At 51.4% G+C, this 19582-nt stretch overlaps 2 protein-coding genes across 6 annotated transcripts; both read right to left on the bottom strand.

Moving 5' to 3' along the window:
• Positions 1-805: 805 nt before the first annotated feature.
• On the bottom strand, positions 806-10144 carry LILRA5 (leukocyte immunoglobulin like receptor A5). Of its 5 annotated transcripts, none has more exons than XM_058708679.1 (9): positions 10007-10144; positions 7283-9591; positions 6938-7118; positions 6745-6780; positions 6279-6563; positions 5832-6134; positions 5187-5237; positions 1553-1603; positions 806-1314 (listed from the first exon to the last, which is right to left on the bottom strand). In XM_058708679.1, the coding sequence occupies exons 3-9, from the start codon at positions 6969-6971 to the stop codon at positions 1121-1123; spliced, it is 954 nt and encodes a 317-aa protein (XP_058564662.1). In that variant the 5' UTR covers positions 6972-7118; positions 7283-9591; positions 10007-10144; the 3' UTR covers positions 806-1120. The 5 variants fall into 5 exon arrangements, with proteins under 5 accessions (XP_058564662.1, XP_058564663.1, XP_058564664.1 ...); XM_058708681.1 differs by having other exon boundaries at positions 1061-1406; XM_058708680.1 differs by lacking the exon at positions 5187-5237.
• Positions 10145-10200: 56 nt separating this feature from the next.
• Positions 10201-17593, bottom strand: LOC131500013 (leukocyte immunoglobulin-like receptor subfamily B member 4). The gene is given in 10 exon segments (XM_058708695.1): positions 10201-10868; positions 11761-11941; positions 11944-11989; positions 14133-14252; positions 15629-15679; positions 15986-16288; positions 16439-16723; positions 16905-16940; positions 17098-17278; positions 17443-17593. Coding segments are annotated over 9 exon segments (1254 nt in total). The 5' UTR covers positions 17132-17278; positions 17443-17593; the 3' UTR covers positions 10201-10670.
• Positions 17594-19582: the final 1989 nt, after the last annotated feature.

Genomic DNA, 19582 nt, shown 5'->3' with positions numbered 1-19582 from the left:
AGACCTATTTGTAGACAGTTGCCCTAATCCAGTGTATTTTGACAAATTATTTCATGAGTCTGAGGTCATCTTTATAAGGGAGGAGATGACCCCTACCTAAGAGTTCTCTGGTAAAGACTCAGCAATAGGGTGTGTGCAGCACCCAGTGCAGACCCTGGCACCTGGGACACATCAGAAAATGCTGATCCCTACTGTCATGTGCAATAACCAGATGGCCTCTGCTCTGTGTGGATCTGGATGCATGGGTGGTGATCTGAATGATCAGACAGGGCTCCAAACTAGGCTCATGCTCTACACTCACCACACTGGTATTTGAACGTGGGGTACTGCCTGTTCATTTTCTTTCTTTCTTTGGAAAATGCATCTTTCTTTTTTAAAGTTTACTTATTTAAATTCAAGTTAGTTAACATAGAGTGTAGTATTGGTTTCAGGAGTAGAACCCAGTGATTCATCTCTTACATACGACACCCAGTGTTCATCCCAACAAGTACCCTCTTTAGTGCCCATCACCCATCTAGCCCATCTCCCCTCCCACCCCCACCTCCCCTCCAGTGACCCTTAGATTGTTCTCTGTATTTAAAGGTCTCTTATAGTTTGTCTCCCTGTCTGCCTGTTCATTTTCTATGCTGCCCCACAAATCATGTAGGCGACCGTGCCTCTACAGTTTGCTTTGTCTTTGATTAGCTCCTGTTAGTTCACTGCTTTTTTGTTAAGTCTCTGTGAGTGGAGTGCAAAAGAGGAAATCTTTGTACCAGGACTGAGCAAGGGACCAAATTTACATAAATTAAAGGTGAAGGCAGACAGGGAGGATGCTGAGTTAATTTATTGCAGATTGCTGTGTATGTTTGTGTAGAGGTAAACTTTTCTGTCTGTCTTTCCATTTATAATCAATCCTGAATCCATCCATCCTGCTAGGAATCTATACAAAAGTCAACTAGATTTCACACAATGCACCAAGCATGAATACTAAAGTATGTGCTAAATTCACATGGATTCTGTTCTCTGATCATTACTAGTCCTGGGAATGTTATGGGTGTCAAATAAATAATGACGAAAGATATATACTTGACCACTAGGTCGTGTGGTATGTGGAATAAGTCCTTGGAGGTTGGAGGTGATGTCACAGAGGATGAGGACTGGTCTGGGCAACATGGAATGTTGACAGTTCCCACAGCACATGCCTCACATACTCTTCCAGAAATTCCTGGGCACATAAGATGTGCTTCCCAGACTCTGTCATTCTGATCGTTGCATTGTTCTCTCTTGAGTTTACCTCCTGGATGCATCTTGGATTCCTCTCTGACTGTAGTGATCCTGAAATAGCAGAATCCCGAGGACAACCAGGATCAAGCCAGCCATGACCATGCGGATGAGATTCTCTACTGTGTAATCTTTGGGGTGGGATGCTAGGAATTGAGGACAAAGTGGTCACTGAGGTCAGGGGAGACCCAAATCAGCCCAGATCCTGTATGTCCACCCAGGGTGCCCGCCTCCCCTTGACAGGACTTCACGCTCCATGCCACTTCCATAACTGAGACTTTCTCCTACTCACCAGTGTTGTGGTCTGACTTGTTTTGTGATGGGCTGATGGTGTCAGCTGCTCCTGAGAGCCAAAAAAAAAGTGGAGAAAGATGAATTTCTGATGAGACTTAAACTTGTCCCCCAGGCTGCGTCTTCTCGTACCTCCCCTTGTTCTCATGCTATAACTTCTTATGCAGTCATTAATTGATACTTTCTCTGTTATAGAAGGATCCTCTCTGTTCTAAATGGATTATTTCAGTCTCCCTGTCTTTTTTGAATTTAGACTTTGCTTCTGAGTTGGTTTGGAGCAGAGTCTTCCTGTGTCCCCCTAGCTCAGAATTTAGTGAGATAAATCATCTCTCAATACAGAAGTACTTGGGCTCTTGTATTCTCTGTGTTTATTCTGAGCACCTAAGCTACCTCTTGTGGATAGGAGAACTTGTATTTTCAACAATTCAGGACTTAGTGTCCATGAAACGGGTTGGTCACAAATATATATATATATATATATATATATATATATATATATATAGAGAGAGAGAGAGAGAGAGAGAGAGAAAGAGAGAGAGAGAGAATTCAATGCATACAACATAGGTTGTGTTAGTTACTTGAAATGCCCTAGGTAGGAAGGAGACATGTCTGAACAATGTCAGGATGAGGGTCGCACTTGGAGAGGACATTTAAGTTGATTCCTGAATAGGAGAAAGAGGCTGAGAGGAGCAATGTGAAGACCCAGAGAAGATGTGTGTAGAGAGCAGGTCCCCAGAAAGATCTAAGCACGCTCTTCAGAAGTAAATGAATCCACGTTTGTTGTTGTAGGAGGATCCCAGAGGAGAATAGGGAGTCAGGGTGGGGGGGAGGGCCCTGGTGCATGGAAGATGGGCCAGGTGTGGCAGGATAGATGAGGGATGCTGCATCATCAGCAACATCATCATCATCATCACCACCACCATCATTATCGGCAGCATCTTCATCACCACCGTTACCATCATCATCCCCATTATCATCATCACCACCACCATCATCAATATTACCACCATCATCATCACCACTGTCCTCCTCCTCTTCTTCTTCCTTCTCCTCCTCCTCACTGTCTCTAACTCTGTTTGTCAATCATAACTCTGAAAACTAATGTAAGATTTCAAGGTAGAACACTAGTCATTTGATTTTTATCTTCAAAAACCATCTCTCTCCTCTCCATATAAATGTCCAGAACCAAGGATGTCACACTTCTGGTCTCAAAGCCATAAAGAGCAGAGAAAATCAGTTTTGTTATAAAACTGGTGAGCACAAAATTAGGTAATCCTGCAAACCTATTTCAATCCATTTCACATAATATGCAACAAGATAAAAAAAAAACAAAAAAAATGCAACAAGATAAAAAATTATAGATCAGGCTAATTATAAATCTCCATGTGAAAATTCTACATAAGCTTATAGAATTCACAGAGTATGAATGAAGAATACACATCATTCAGTGGGCTAGTATGCAAATCTTTGGTACCAAGAAGTCTTTCAAATGTATCTCATTGGGGCTATAAATTTAAAAGAATAAGCCTGGAGTTGTACAAGCCCAGAAATAATTCCTAATTTATACTGAGTAAAGAATTTTTTCTGAAGCACCTGGGTGGCTCAGTTGGCTAAGCTTCCGACCTTGGCTCAGGTCATGATCTCATGGTTCACAGGTTTGAGCTCTGGGTCAGGCTCTGTGCTGACAGCTAGGAGCCTGGAGCCTGCTTTGGATTCTGTGTCTCCCTCTCTCTGCCCCTCCCCCACTCGTGCTCTGTGTTTCTCTTTCTCAAAAATAAATAAACATTAGGAAAAAAGAAAAGATTTTTTTTCTAATGAAACCTGAATGTAACAGAAAAATAGACTGAAATGGACAGGTTAGTATCACTATATGTATAAATATATAGATGTTTTACGTTTGCCTTAAAATAATTAGGGCTATCAATGAAGATATTTTCTTAAAGCAACACTGAGTTTTGTATTAATGTCTTACATTGTCATCATTATTATAAGGTATTTGCTGTAAGTAAAGTTGGTGCACAATCTGGAAATAAAGAGGTAAGTGTCTTTTTTTTGAGTTTGATAAAATTATTATCAGTAAATCAAAGCAGATGAATTGTAAAGCAACTGAAAGGTGGAGAATCTGTACTAAGTTAATAGAATCATAGAATATAAAACTAATTTAACCAAACCAGTATCATTTTGTATATACTTAACTATTATTTAGAAAGTATAAAGAAAAAAATCATACTTATAAATGAATAAACTAGTTGAACAACTTTTAAGCTTTGAGTGTAGACAAAATAATGAATAAAACGTTAGAATGTATCTGCATCATTTATAAACCTCATTTCTAAGCATTTGTATAAAAGAAAACTTTATAAGGGCAGCAGAGTGGTGCCCACAGGTGGGGATACTTCTCTTTAGGGGATTGTCTCGTGGGGGCTCCACCTGCACCCACAGCAATTTCCACCTTGGCCTGAGCAGCCCCAGTCATGATGTGAGAGGGCTCAGGTGTGGGTGGTCTGCCCTCTATGACTGTCCCAGATCCCCACCTCCACCAGCCCAGCATCCTCACTGTGCTCCAAGTCAGGCCTGGACACCAAGCGCTGCCAACCCACCCCCTCTCCATCCTGTATCCCACACATTCTCCACACCTGGCTGGAGGCCTAAGGATTGTGGTGACAAGGGCTGGGTGGCTTTTAGGAGAAACTCCCACGGTTTTGTGTGAGATGAGGAGGAACTGAGACGCTAAATCGATGGGGATTTCTGTTCTCCATCGTACTGGGACTTCCTCTTGCTCTGCTGAGACCCAGGCCAGATGCACAAAATCACATGTACCTGCATCCCCCACACCTTTCTGAACCTTCCCACGTCTGAGTTCCGGGGAGAGGCAGGACAGTGGGAGGCCAGAAATGGGATCACTGCTGGCAGCCCCCCCGTCTTCAGACAGGGAACACCTTTCTTAGAAACTCCACCTCTCCGGAGAGCTGAGCGCACGAAGACTCAGCCCCACAGGGCATCCTTGTCTGTCCTACCTGCCTCCCAGTTGAGCAGCTACCCTGCCCCTGCCCCTGGCTAGCAGCCAACACCCTGCTTCTGAGCCAGAGACACCAGGAGGTAAGTGGGTGGGACCTCTGCCTTGTAACCTCAGTCTGACCTCATTTCCTCTCAGGGTCGAGGGATCTAAGTCCATGCCTCTCTCTCCTCAGCCCTGAGACTGCAGGGGTGGCGATTCCCCTGGTGGGAGGTCCCGCCTATCCCAGCTCTCCTGGGTGGACCCTCCTCTGTGGAACTGCCCCTTGTGATAGTCCTATTGCATCCTGTCTCAGAATTTCCTGTAGACAGCATCCTGAGCTGGCCTTTTCTGCCCAGAGAGGACAGCAACAGGGAGGGACTCCTCACCTAGGACCAGGGTCCTGCCGCGAATCACCATCTCAGGGAGCACTGAGACCCCTCTTCACCCCATACCTCATAATCAAAGGACAGGGAGGTGAGGTGGTGCTGCTCCCCTAGCTGGGCCCTCACCCTCTCCCTCTGCCATGACCACCCCAGCCCTCCTCCCCCCCGCCTCAGAGACCCTGGACCTGGTGGTCACTCTGGCATCTCTGAAACACAGGAAGGAAAGCCCTTAGACAGATGCCACTGTGACTCACCAGCTGTTGAGCTGGGATCTGTGGGTGGGGGGCTGGGGCCTCCAGAGGTTCCTGAGGAAAAGGCAGTAGTTGAGTAGGGGACTGAGGCTTCCCTTAGAGACCCCGTCTCTGCTCAGTCTTCTCCCTCATATGCCCCATGACCCAGCCTCAGAGCCTCTGGACATATGTAGTCACCCAGGCACCTCTACTGGCATCTCAGTTCCCCTGAGACACAAGATTGTTTCTGAGTATCTGAGGGGGTGTTAGAGCCTCTGAGGGGCTCTCAGAACTGATCTTGGGTGATCTGTGCTCAGAAGGAGCACAAACAGCCCAGTAGCACAACAATCGTGAGTTGGATCCTGTGGGGGGGGGTGGTTGGGGCTAATCCAGGAGTCCCCATCTCACTCAGCCTTCTTCTACACCTGCCCTGTGGCCTCCCCATGACCCTCCCGCTGCTCACCTGGCATCTTTAGACCCAGGAGAAGGACAAAGGGTGGGCAGGTGTGAGAGGGTTTCTGTGGACCTACTGAGGGGCAGATCTCCCTTTGAGTGACCCTCTTTGGAGCACCCCCCGCCATGGCTCCCATCCCAGCCCAGGTAACTCTTGAGGACAGAGCCCTGAATAGATCATCAGGACACAGAGGGCATAGGGCCGGACTCCCTCACCTGAGACCAGGAGCTCCAGGGGATCACTGGAGAGTGACCATATGTGGGGGGTGTTTCTGAAATAGCCATAGCATCTGAAGGTCCACCTGAGCCTGGGGGTTATGGGGCCCACAGGAAACAGGGCCTGGAACTGCCCATTGGTGGGTCGCTGGGAGTCGAGGGTCCAGGCGGGTCTGGGTTCTCCTTCCTTCATCAGGACGAACCTATGGAATCCCATCCATGAGGTGCACTGGAGGGTCACCTTCCCTCCTGAAGTCACCATGGGGTTGGGCAGGGCTGAGAGAGTGGGTTTGCCATGGAATCCTAGGAGAGGAGGAAGGGACACGTTAAATAGGACCCAGATCCCCCCACAGTATCCCCAGGGCTGGGCTGTGAGAGGGAGACGCTCAGAGAAGATCCCCTCCCTGAGGGCAGAGCCTGGGGCGGGGACCCTGAGGGGGCTCGCACCTGTCACCACCAGCTCCAGGGGGTCACTGCGCTCTGACAAGCCAGCGGGGCTCCAATAGGAACAGTGATATTGGCCTGCATACTGCTCTGTCATGTATATGATGGAGAACTTGGCCTTGTCCCTGGGCTCCACTGCGGGTTGTCTGTCCCAGGGCACTGAGTGTCCATCTTTATCCAGATAGAACTCCGCGGCCTCCAGGGTCCCCTGACACCAAATGGTCACAGTGCTACCCCAAGGGACCACAGAGCCTGGCTCAGCCCAGATGGAGGGTTTGGGGAGGGTCCCTGGAAGGAAACAGAGGCTGGGTCACAAGACCTTCCCCACCCTCAGTTCTTAGCTCAGCCCCAAACCCCCAGATGTCCCTCTCCATCCGCCCAGAACTGCTGTCCTCCATTCCCAGCTGCCTGGTGGGTGACCCCTGTCCCCAGTAAGGAGGTGGGATGGGACACCTGGGGACACACTCACCTGCCTGCACTTGGGTCCTGGGTTCCACACTCAGCCCTGGAAGAGAGTCCCTGTGAGAGGATGGCCCCGAATCCTGAGCAGAACCCCTCCTCCCCATAAGCCTCTTGTGCCTGGGGTCTCTGAAACCCCAGGGCCTGGCTGTGATGCGGGTCCCTCCCAGACTAGGGCATCCCCTCCCCTCCTGAGATCTCACCGAGGAGGAGCAGGGCCGTGAGGGTGGGGGTCATGGCGTCTCTGCCTCTGGCCCCAGCTGTGCAGACGGAGGGACCTCAGTGCCTGCAGGACAGACAGAAGCACAGGGTGTGGCCACTTGGGGGCTGGTCTGCCTGGTCATGGGGTTGTCACATCAGCAGCCCCACAGGAAGGGGAACAACCTGTTTCCAGGGGACCAACTCTGATGTCCATGATGGTGCAGTAAGTGGACCCAAGGCTTCTTGAGATGTCCCATCCAGGTGAGGAGATCAGGGCACATCCTTCCCTCCCAGAGCCTCCCCTACGGGTTCTCCTTCATTCTCAGCACATCCCTGAGAGTCCTCACCTCCCACGGGGTCCCCAGGCCCCAGAGATGCTGCAGGGGGTGTGGGTTCCGGCTCCTCTGCAGCCTCATGTCAGTGCAAACACAGCTGTGACATTTCTGCATGGCTCAGGTCAAGGTCACGTGGTGATGCACACAGAGGAGAAATATAGCGAAATAGAGAAGGAAGTAAGATTTCACTCTTGGCCCCAGATTTGGGTTTTCTTTCTATGTCAGCATTCATGGACTTCTCTATTTCCCTGTGACAGCGTCCATGCCCCAAGCATGGAAACACGCCTGTGAGTCCCTCCTGGTTCCTCAGTGCCCCTTGCCTCTGGGGCAGATCCCTCCTCCCCATTCTGGGGGCCTGCCTATAAGATTTAGGGGACAATGCTTAGATTAAGTCCCCAATTTGTTGGGGAGAATTCTTTATTGAAATATTTGTCTCCTCCCCATTATGCATGTGAACTGAGCAGTAATGTAATTAGATATTTCCCCCCATTTTTTAAGTTATTTTATATCTAAGCGTACGTGGGAGGCCAAAGTGTGATATTCTTGTTACGAAATGTACGGGAATGCATTTGCTATAAAAATGTCTATACCGATGGTGTTTGTCATCCATAATTGTTTGGAGGCGCTCACAGTAAAATTTGCTGGGCCCGGAGTGAGTTTTGTGGGATAATTTTAACCGGCAGTGTAACTGATTTAAAAGCTCAAAGGTGGGCATCCGGGTGGCTCGGTGGGTTAAGCGTCCGACTTCGGCTCAGGTCATGATCTTGCGGTCCGTGAGTTCGAGCCCCGTGTCGGGCTCTGTGCTGACAGCTCAGAGCCTGGGGCCTGCTTCAGATTCTGTGTCTCCCTCTCTCTCTACCCCTCCCTTGCTCTCTCTCTTAAAAATAAATAAACATTTAAAAAGAGAAAAGAAGAGGCCCAGAGAGTGCTCTCTCCGTCTCTCTCTATGTGCTCCCAGCGGGCAAAGGCCAGGCAAGCACGCAGCAAGAAGGGGCTCCCTGCAACCCCAGCAGACAGCCCAAACCAGACAACAGCCGTGCTGGCACCTTCCCTGAAACTTCTGTAGCTTAAACCACCCAGTCTGTGATCTTTGTTAACAGAAGCCGGAACAGACGAATGCAGATTTCAGTACCAAGAAGTGCCGTGCTGTGGGAACAAATATCCAAAATGCGGAAGCAGCGGGGGGCACCTGGGCAGCTCAGTCCGTTGGGCGCCCAACTCTTGGTTTCCGGCTCTGGTCATGATCTCTCTGTTTGTGGGATCAAGCCCTGGTTGGGGCTCTGTGCTGACAGCGTGGAGCCTGTTTGGGATTCTCTCTCTCTCTCTCTCTCTCTCTCTCTCTCTCTGCTCCTCCCCCGCTCACGCTTGAGCCCTCTCTCAAAATGAATAAATACAACTTAAAAAAGAAAAAAAGATGCGGAGAACCTTTGAGAGTGACAACAGAAAGAGGCTGGAGGAGTTTAGAAATGCCAAACAGAAGTATGGGCGGGTAAGTCCGTTCGGGCAGGACCTCGGGCCAAAATGAAGAACGAGGCACTGGATCGTGGGGACAAACGTGACCCCTGTTTGAAAGCGGCAAAGAACGTGGCTGAGCTGTGTCTTGACGTTTGTGGAGCACAGGGCAAGCGCCCCACACAGTCGCATGTTTCGCTGAGGAGACGCCTAAGCAAAGGGTTGGCGTGTGCCCGGAGCAACGTGGGTGGGGGACCCCCTGAGACTCCAGAGCGGGGAGGTGGATGGAGGCACAGACTGTTGAGCCAGAGGACACAGAACAAAGAGCGGGAAGACTGTCCGACAGATGAGAGAGAGGAGCCAACATTAAGGGACTGTAGGAGCGGACGTGCGGCCAGGGGACGGGGACGGGACAGCGGGAATGAAAGCCGTCAAGTCTTCTCAGACTCTACGAGATGGGACGGTGGGCTTGTCTACAAACATGTGCTGGTTTTCCAGAAGAGGGAAGAATGTCCCCCAAAGGCAATTCAGAGATCAGGCTGGCTCCTTGGTTTCAGTTTGGAAACTGCCTCAGTTTCCACAGGGCAGGCCCTGCACAGAGCCTTGGGGGTCCTCACCCAGAAGGACCACGCAGCTGTGCACCACGGAGGTGGCGCCGTGCCACAGAGGGCCTGGCGGGCAGAGCCTGGAGCCCAAGAGGGTTATCCTGGAGCCTGCCGATCTATGGAAGTTGCGTTGCTCCATTTCGAACACTGTCACCTCTGTCTTCTTTCTTATCGCTTCCTCAGGGAATGGGAATTCTCTCTCCTACCCCTGCCCCGGCTTTGTACTCTGGAGGCACATCACTTGTCTGGCTCACGGGTTCACACCTGCAGAGGAATTCTGCCTTAGAAGGAGCCATACCCCGAAGGAAGCTCCCCCATATCTGATTTGTAAGATATTTAGATGCAACTCTGGATGTTAGATTTGACTGTTGATGCTGGAATGAGTGTAGATTTGGGGGAGGGGCGGGCTGTAGGGATGGAATGAATGTACTTTGCGTGGGAGAAGGACGTGAATCCTGGGGGAGGGACACAGGGTGGAATGAAATGGTCTGGGTATCTATGTCCCTCCCCCCGCCAGAAATTCATGTTGAAGCCTTAACTCCCAGTGTGGTTGTGTTTGGAAAGGGGCCTCTAAGGAATAATGAAGGTAGGTGAGATCATAAGGGTGGGCGGTCAAAGAAGGTAAGTGACCCTATAAGAAGAAACAGGAGGGCTCTCTCTCTTTCCCTCACACACCCACCGAGGAAAGGCCACACGAGCAGCCGTCCGTCAGCCGTGCGGAGAACCCTCGAAGGACGCCAGACCACCAAACATGTCAGCACCTTGGGCTTGGGCTTCCGGACTCCAGAATTATGAAGAAATACATTTCTGTTGTTTAACGACACCACCTCCCCCGTCTATGGTATCTTATTACAGCAGCCCAAGCTCACACAATTGATTGTTCTCTTTTTTATTCTTTGTGATCAGCGTAAGGTCTATTGATTTTTACCCACTGCCATGGGATGAATTTGCTATCCTTTCTCTAGCTCCCATAGAACATTGCCTGCGTTGTTGACTTTCAGGCTCTCTTCTCTTGGCACTAATTACATTCAGGCACTGACTTTCCCCATTTCGTCTTGGCATACGGCATTTACATTACCATTTAGGTAAAACTATGCGTTGATGTAGAATTTTTGCATTGTCATGGGAGTAAAAAAAAAAAAAAGAAGTCCTATCTTCATCTGTGGCTGGCTTCTCTTGTCCACTGGTTATTTAGAAGTGTTTCTTTTCTTTCTAAAAATTTGGAGCTGCTATTTCTCTTCATCTGGCGAATTAGATGACTTCTGAAGCTCTAGGATATCCTGCTCCCATATGAGAGGTCTCCAGGTGCAGGGGGTATTAGCTGAGTGTCCTTGGGGGCAGCCTCACTGCGTCCTGGGGTTCCTGCAGTCCCCTCCCTGGAGTGTGGGGTGTGCGTCCTTCCTGGCCAGAGTGGCATACATGATGGGCTCTGAGGGCAGCTCCCCTGCCCGTGAGGAAGGGGGTGCACTTGTCTCCTGTTCAAGATTCAGGCTGTTCAGCTGGGCATAGGTCACATCCTGGGGGTCTTCAGATGCCACAGCCTGGAGGGCGGGGAGTGGGAGTCAGGTATGTGACAGGTGGGGGAGCCGGGGTGCCAGGAGCAGCAAGAACCCACCTGACTGTTCTCTCCCACTTGTCTATCCAACAATCCCTCCCAAGGGGGAAGGAAGAGTGGCCACCCCCACCCCTGAGTGGTTCCCCTGGGGCACAGTCACTCCCCTGGGGGACTCACTGTCACGGTTCTGCTGTGGGATCCGGGGAGGGGGGGTGGAACTCGTCCACTATGTCCTTCCTCACTTACCTGTCCACCTAGATGCCAGAGTTAATTTTAAAACATAAATCGGATGAGGGCGCCTGGGTGGCTCAGTTGGCTGAGCGTTGGACTTCAGCTCAGGTCATGATCTCATGGTTCGTGAGTTCGAGCCCCACGTCGGGCTCTGTGCTGACAAGCTTACAGCCTGGAGCCTGCTTCGGATTCTGTGTCTCCCTCTCTCTCTGCCCCTCCCCCGCTCACACTCTGTGTTTCTCTCTCTCCAAAATAAATAAACATGAAAAAAAAAAACCCAAACCATAAATTGGATCATGTGAATCCCTGGCTTGGGTACTTTTGCACTCATGTGACCTCAAGTAGGGTCTCAATCCTCACAGTCACTATTGTGCAGTGCACAAACTATACAACCATCCCTGGCAGCACTACCATTATGGACAACCAGCAGTTAAAAGGAGACCGAGAAGAAGGGGCCCACATGACGTCAGAAAAAAGCCACTGAGAAGTGGTGTCCCAGCAGCCTGCGTGTATCACCTTTCAAGAGGAAGGGTGAGGTCAGATGCTGCTGAGTTGAGGGATAGGAAGCTGGAGAGGCAGCCCATGGATTTAGCTAATTAACTAAATCCAGGCTGTGCTGGGGGCGCTGGACAGGAGCTGGGGCTCACCCGACTGTCCATCTGTCTGTCTTCCTCAGGTTGGGACTCTCTCACCTCAGCATCTGGAGAATGAGAAGATTCTATTTCATGCCAAGATTCCCGAAACCCTGCAGTCCCACACGCCCCTCCCACCCTCAGATAGGGAGACCGAGGCCCGACAGGGGGCAGGGATGTACCTGGAATCACACAGATTACCTTTTCTGCAGGGCTCTGGTCTCAGCCTCAGGATGCAGAGCACCTGCACAAAATTAGAAATTCGCTTCTAACCCACCCCAGAACCTGGCCCCCGGGGCTGCATTAAGATCTCGGAGATCTGAGCCCTGACAAGGTTATACAGCCGCCACCATCAATCTGGGATTCAGGGCCAACACGAAACCAAACACAAAACACGCAAAACACACTAGACTCTAACACACAAAATGTGCATGGATGATTCAAATACGTTTTCTTTTTCTAAAACTGAAAGAACATCTTTAAAAGTCTAGGTCTGGGGCGCCTGGGTGGCTCAGTTAGGCAGTTGCCTCTTGGTTTTGGCTCAGTTCATGATCTCATCGTTTGTGGGTTCGAGCCCCGTGTCGGGCTCTGTACTGAGAGTGCAAAGCCCGCTTGGGATTCTCTCTCTCCCTCTCTCTCTGCCCCTCCCCTGCTCTCACTCTCTCAAAATAAACGGATAAACATTAAACATATTTTAATAAAATAAAATAAAAGTCTGTGTCTGTTCTTGAGGCGCCTGGGTGGCTCAGTCGGTTAAGTATCTGACTTCGGCTCGGGCCATGATCTCACGGTTTGTGAGTTCGAGTCCCGCGTCGGGCTCTGTGCTGCTATCTCAGAGCCCAGAGCCTGCTTCGGATTCTCTGTCTCCCTCACTCTCTGCCCCTCCCCCACTCATGCTCTGTCTCTCTCTGTCTCAGAAATAAATGAACATTAAAGTGTTCCCTCTGCCCCCATGCATTCACTAATTTACTCTATAAACTAGTGGATTTCCATTATATTCAGTGCATTGTAATCCAATACTTGGATGCTCAGATTATTCTAGAGTTTTCCAAAGGGAGTTCCTTCCAGCTGGCTTCTGGGTCATTCTGCCCTGTCTCCATCATTCTTTGCGAATGTTTGCACTTTCTGGCACACTGAGATGCCCCAGCAGCCTCCAGTAGTCCCCCTGTCCCAACCTGGAATAAAGAGTTTCTCCGATGAAACCTAATTCCTTCTTTTTACGAAACATTTTAAAGTCGATTTGTTTATTTTGAGAGAGAGAGAGGCAGAGAGAGAAAGAATCCCAAGCAGCCTCCACGCTGTTAGTGCGGACAGGGTTGAACCCACGAACCGTGAGATCATGACCTGAGCCTGTATCAAGAGTCAGACACTAGGGGCGCCTGGGTGGCTCAGTCGGTTAAGCATCCGACTTCAGCTCAGGTCGTGATTTCGCGGTCTGTGAGTTCGAGCCCTGCGTCGGGCTCTTTGCTGATGGCTCAGAGCCTGGAGCCTGTTTCAGATTCTGTGTGTCCCCTCTCTCTCTGACCCTCCCCCGTTCATGCTCTGTCTCTCTCTGTCTCAAAAATAAATAAACGTTAAAAAAAAATTAAAAAAAAAAAGTCAGATGCTAAACTGAGCCACCCAGGAGCCCCTCCCCCCATTCCTTTTACTACAGGGCGGTATATAAAAGCCAGAACCTGGATGGTTGTTTGTTGTCAGTGTCTAGGTTTTATTGGTGGACATAGCTGGGACATACGTGTGCGTGCGTGTGTGTGTGTGTGTGTGCGCGCGCACCCGACAACCAACACACCCATACAGTTGTTTTGTGTCCGTCGATGTGTAAGTATATCTCTTAGTGAGGTCACACTGACACTTCCAATTCCGGTACGACAGCTCAGAGTTTTTTGTAGCCACCTGCCTTTGCACATTTATAAATCCCTGCAGATCTTGAGCAACTGGGCTCCCTTTATCCCCGAGATACTTACATATTTGCTCAAAGCAACTAATCTCCCAACTACTTCCGCATCCTGCTCCCACTCCTCACCGCTGTGACCCCTCCCCCCTGCTCTTGGCCGCAGGGAGACTGCATCCCTCCCAGGGCCCCCCCCCCCCCCATTCCTCATCACCGGCGTGGTTCCTTGGGTGTTGGGTGCAGGTACCCCCATGTGGGACCCCTGCCCTCATAACTGCGCTTCCTGGGAATCCCCATCTCTGTCCCAAGGAGGTTGTGATGGGAAGAGATTCCTAGACATTTTTTTTTGTTATTGTTCATTTTGGAGGCTTTTCCAAACTGAACACGTCTTTCTGTTTTGGTGCCATATGTTGGCTGGTGCTCTAAGAAAAGCCACTTCATGTCTTTAGGGTAAGATCTCCCTTCTCAGCTAGACCAGACATCGCCATCCGCTTACCTGACTTGCAGCATTTTTTCTGGTGCCGGAGTCGGAGAAGGAGGAGGAGGACAAGGAGGGCAAGCAGCAAGATTAAGGTCACAGAGGCCCCGATCGCAATTTTCTGGTACTTTTCAAGACCTTGGACACAAGTGATGTCATGAATGAACCAATGATGTCAGTTAACTGAGCACCTACTGTGTGTGGACCCGTGCTGGGGTCTATGCATTCATTTACCGTTAATCCCCATTATAATCATGCACCAGGGGAAGGCCACCCCGCCTTCACCCATTTCACAGACGAGGAGACCAAGGCTCAGAGCGATCAGTCAGGTGCCTCAGATCCCCCAGCCAGGAAGCGGGTGACAGAGCTGGGATCTGAACCCAGGACTGTGGGCTCCCTGTGCGCTCCTCACACTGCCCACCCTAATGGACACCTGCTTCAGGCTCTGGGCTCCTACCTTGACTGGGATGGCCTGCTCCATCGTCCCCATGTGTCCTGCCCTCTCTTGTAGCCAGAGGTGAACACACCTCCTATTGTCAGAGGCTTTGGGGTGCTCAGAACCGGGCCTGCATGGGACGGACTCCATGCCTTCCCAGGTCCAGCCAAGACCCGTCCTCCCCGCTGCAGACCTCACACTCACAAGTGGGGCCGGTCTGGGCTTTTCAGCATGCCAGTTCCTGCACACCCCGTGGGTCTGTTCCACACAGAGAGGAATATTATTTCCAAGATCCCACCTAAACCTCTCAGCAAATCCGTGAGGGAGACGGTAGGAGATGCGTTTAGTAAGGAGTGAAGTGGGGACTCAGACAGGGAAAGGACTTGTCCACGGACCCACAGTCTGCAAGTGGCTCATCTGGGATTTACATCCCCTAGAGCCCGACCGCCAAGCCCTTGTTTGTTTCTGTTTGATGCTGATTTCTTTCCATCAGGGCTGCCTGGGTAAGGCCAGGCTGAGCACCACAGGGCTGGCAGAAGAGTACTGGGGACGTCACCAGCATCACTGCTCTGCTCTTCTCTGCACCCTGCAACCCACACTGTGCACCTTCCAATTCTACAGACCTAGGGCAGCGCCCCTACAGGGCCAGAGCGGACATGACCATGAAATCTGAGCCAGGACTCTCCCCTATCACAAATAGAGAAACGGAGGCCCTGATGGAAAGGGACCTGCCCCAAATCACCATCTCAGGGAGCACTGAGACCTCTCCCCTCAATGGGCCCTCATCATAAACCCAGGGCAGGGAGGTGAGGTGGTGAGGCTATCCGAGCTCCTCACTTCAGCCTGGCTCCTGCTCCCCCAGCTGGGCCCCCACCCTCTCCCTCTGCCACGGCCACGCCAGCCCTCGTCTGTCGGCTTGGAGCCTGGTGGTCCCCCTGGCATCTTTACTGGACTCCCAGCCCCCTTGGACGCAAGATGGTTTCTGAGCATCTCACGGGGAGGTAGATCCTCTGAGAGGCTCTCAGACTCCCTGAGATTGTCTGGACTCCTTCTGAGCGAAGAGGCCCCAGTGACTCACTCTCTGTGGAGCCAGGTCCTGTGGGTGGGGGGCTGGGGCCCCCAGAAGTTCCTGGGAAAGAGACAAGAGGAGGGTAGGGGGCTGGAGCTTCCCAGACAGACCCCCTCTAGGCTCAAACTCTTCTGGTGGATCTGCCCTGGAGCCCCAAAAGAACCTCTTGCATCCACCTGGAGCTTCTAGTGATGGGCTTGTAGGAAGGGGCAGGGGTGGGAGGACCCCATGGCCTTCCATTCCTCTGAGGGCTGGATGTCCCTCTGGATGACCCTCCCTTGCAACCCCTCATTCTCAGCCTAGATCGGGGGTGTCCCACACAGAGCCTAGAGGAGACCACAGGAACACTATGGGACAGGTTCTCACCTGAGACCAGGAGCTCCAGGGGTTTACTGGGGTAGGACCACATCTGGGGGGTTTTGCTGAAATAGCCATAGCATCTGAATGTCCACCTGACGTTGGGGGTCACGGGGCCCACAGGAAACAGGGCCTGGAACTGCCCACTAGTGGGTCGCTGGGAGTCGAGGGTCGACGAGGGTCTGGGTTCTCCTTCCTTCCTCAGGACAAACCTGTCAAATTTCTCCCATGAGGCACACTGGAGAGTCACCTTCCCTCCTGAGGTCACGACGGGGCTGGGCAGGGCTGAGAGACGGGGTTTGCCATGGAATCCTAGGAGAGGAGGAGGGGGCGTGTTAAATGGGGCTCAGATTCCACCCCCCACAATACCCCCAGGGCTGGACTGTGAGAGGGAGACACTCTGGGAGCAGACCCCCTCCCTGAGGGCAGAGCCTGGGGCGGGGACCCTGAGGGGGCTCGCACCTGTCACCACCAGCTCCAGGGGGTCACTGTGTTCTGACAAACTAGCGGGCCTTCGAGAGGAACAGTGATACCGTCCTGCATGTCCATCTGTCATGTGTGTGATGGAGAACTTGGCCGTGTTCCCAGGCTTCTTTGGGAAATGAACATCCCAGAACCCTGAGTGTTCCTCTTTATCCAGAAAGAACACTTGGGCCTCCAGGATTCCCTGACACCAAATGGTCACAGCACTACCCCGGGGGACCACATAGCCTGGCTCAGCCCAGATGGAGGGTTTGGGGAGGGTCCCTGGAAGGAAACAGAGGCTGGGTCACAAGACCTTCCCCACCCCCAGTTCCCAGATCAACCCCAAACCCCCAGACGTCCCTCTCCATCCGCCCAGAACTGCTGTTCTCCATTCCCAGCTGACTGGTGGGTGACCCCTGTCCTCAGTGAGGAGGTGGGATGGGACACCTGGGGACACACTCACCTGCCTGTGCTCGGGTCCTGGGGCCCACACTCAGCCCTGGAAGAGAGTCCCTGTGAGAGGATGGCCCCGAATCCTGAGCAGAACCGCTCCTCCCTGTGAGCTTCCTGTGCCTGGGGTCTCTGAAACCCCAGGGCCTGGCTGTGATGCGGGTCCCTCCCAGACTAGGGCATCCCCTCCCCTCCTGAGATCTCACCGAGGAGGAGCAGGGCCGTGAGGGTGGGGGTCATGGCGTCTCTGCCTCTGGCCCCAGCTGTGCAGACGGAGGGACCTCAGTGCCCGCAGGACAGACAGAAGCACAGGGTGTGGCCACTTGGGGGCTGGTCTGCCTGGTCATGGGGTTGTCACATCAGCAGCCCCACAGGAAGGGGAACAACCTGTTTCCAGGGGACCAACTCTGATGTCCATGATGGTGCAGCAAGTGGACCCAAGGCTTCTTGAGATGTCCCATCCAGGTGAGGAGATCAGGGCACATCCTTCCCTCCCAGAGCCTCCCCTACGGGTTCTCCTTCATTCTCAGCACATCCCTGAGGGTCCTCACCTCCCACGGGGTCCCCAGGCCCCAGAAATGCTGCAGGGGGTGTGGGTTCCGGCTCCTCTGCAGCCTCATGTCAGTGCAAACACAGCTGTGACATTTCTGCATGGCTCAGGTCAAGGTCACCATGGTGATGCACACAGAGGAGAAATATAGTGAAATAGAGAAGGAAACGTAAACCCTCTCCTGGTCCCAGAGTGTCGGCTTTCTTTCTGTCACAGCCTTCATGGACTTCTCTATTTTCCTGTGTCATCATCCACCTCCACTTCCTGGGAACATGCCCATGAGTCCCTCCTGTCTCTCAGTGCCCCTTGTGTCTGGGGCAGAGTACTCCTTCCCATTCTGGGGCCCTGCATGAAGATGTTTATTTATTTGGGTTAGAGCTCTGATGTTGGAGGACGTGGTAACCTTTATCTAAATATTCATCTATTACCCGGGGTGTCTGGGTGGCTCAGTCAGTTAAGCGTCTGACTTCAGCTCAGGTCATGAGCTCACAGTTTGTGACTTCGAGCCCTGCGTTGGGCTCTGTGCTGACAGCTCAGAGCCTGGAACCTGCTTCGGATTCCGTGTCTCCCCCTCTCTCTGACCCTCCCCCATTAGCACTCTGTGTCTCTCTCTCTCTCAAAAATAAATGAACATTAAAAATATTTTCAAAAAATTAAAGGAGATATTTAATTTTTGATGCAAGAATATGGCTCATGTTACAAAAATATAGGCAATTCTTGAAACAATTAAGAAGTTTCAGAGATGAAAATACAATAAAATCAATACATTAAAAAAATCCATTCCATTAGGGACGAGGCAGAGCTGAAGAGCCATTTATAAAACTGGAATACAATATTGAAGAAATGTTCCAGAATGCAGCATACAGAGACCACAAAGGGAAATTCAAGATACTTAGGGAATAGAACGAGTAGGGCCAATGTCCTATGTGCTGTGTCGGAAGGAAAGGTGTCAGAGGGCAACCTAGCAACAGCTGAAGAGAGACGATTGAACATTTACAGAGACCAGGAGACAACACCCCACTGAGTGTTAGGATGCATATATTTTTAAAATTTTTTTAACGTTTATTTATTTTTGAGACAGAGAGAGAGACAGAGCATGAACAGGGGAGGGGCAGAGAGAGAGGGAGACACAGAATCCGAAGCAGGCTCCAGGCTCTGAGCTGTCAGCATAGAACCCAACATGGGGCTCAAACTCACAGACCATGAGATCATGACCTGAGCCGAAGTCGGACGCTTAACCGACCGAGCCACCCAGGAGCCCCCCCTTTTTTTTTTAATTTTTTTTAAATTTTTTTTATGTTTATTTATTTTTGATACAGAAAGATAGCATGAATAGGGGAGGGTCAGAGAGAGAGAGAGAGAGAGGGAGACACAGAATCTGAAGCAGGCTCCAGGCTCTGAGCTGTCAGCACAGAGCCCGACGCAGGGCTTGAACTCACAGATCATGAGATCATGACCTGAGCCAAAGTTGGAGGCTCAACCAACTGAGCCACCCAGACGCCCCTAATTTTTTTTTAACGTTTATTTATTTATTTTTTTTTTTTTGAGACAGAGAGAGACAGAGCATGAACGGGGGAAGGGCAGAGAGAGAGGGAGACACAGAATCGGAAACAGGCTCCAGGCTCCGAGCCATCAGCCCAGAGCCTGACGCGGGGCTCCAACTCACGGACCGCGAGGTCGTGACCTGGCTGAAGTCGGACGCTTAACCGACTGCGCCACCCAGGAGCCCCAGGATGCATATATTTTTAAATGACGTGCACTGGACCCTTCGTTGTAAATGAAGAAAATGGAGATGCGTTTGAGGGGGTAAGAACTTTGCCAACGTCGTCCCTCTCCAGGTGGCACGGTCAGGGTCTGAAGCAGCCGACGTGGAAAGGGAGAGTGGTGAGTGGGGGCCCACTCAATGCCAGCCAGCCGCAGCCCAAGGGCGCTCTCCACTCCCCACGTGCGAAAACCCACACCTCTCTGCACACCGCGGCCAGATATTTTGTGCAGACTCAGAAAACAAACCGGGGTCTGTGGGCAAGAGAGAAGCCACAAATATGTAGCAAAGCAGAAGAGCGGTTCCAGCAGTCAGCCTGGTGGGTTGCAAGAACCAGAAAGGAAATACAAGCTCACGAATTTCGTAAGAAGGAAGGACA

Source organism: Neofelis nebulosa, chromosome 17 (assembly GCF_028018385.1).
Source record: "Neofelis nebulosa isolate mNeoNeb1 chromosome 17, mNeoNeb1.pri, whole genome shotgun sequence".
NCBI lineage: Eukaryota > Metazoa > Chordata > Mammalia > Carnivora > Felidae > Neofelis > Neofelis nebulosa.
This window is presented reverse-complemented; position numbering and strand designations above follow the sequence as displayed.

Excerpts from the sequence above, each read along its gene's own strand:
- LILRA5 (XM_058708679.1), bottom strand. The coding sequence starts at position 6,971 with ATGACCCCCACCCTCACGGCCCTGCTCCTCCTCG. Across the intron at positions 5,238-5,831 it reads CCTGGAGCTCCTGGTCTCAG|GAACCTCTGGAGGCCCCAGC; the intron begins GTGAGGGAGTCC and ends CCTTTTCCTCAG. Across the intron at positions 1,604-5,186 it reads AGATCCCAGCTCAACAGCTG|GAGCAGCTGACACCATCAGC; the intron begins GTGAGTCACAGT and ends TTTGGCTCTCAG.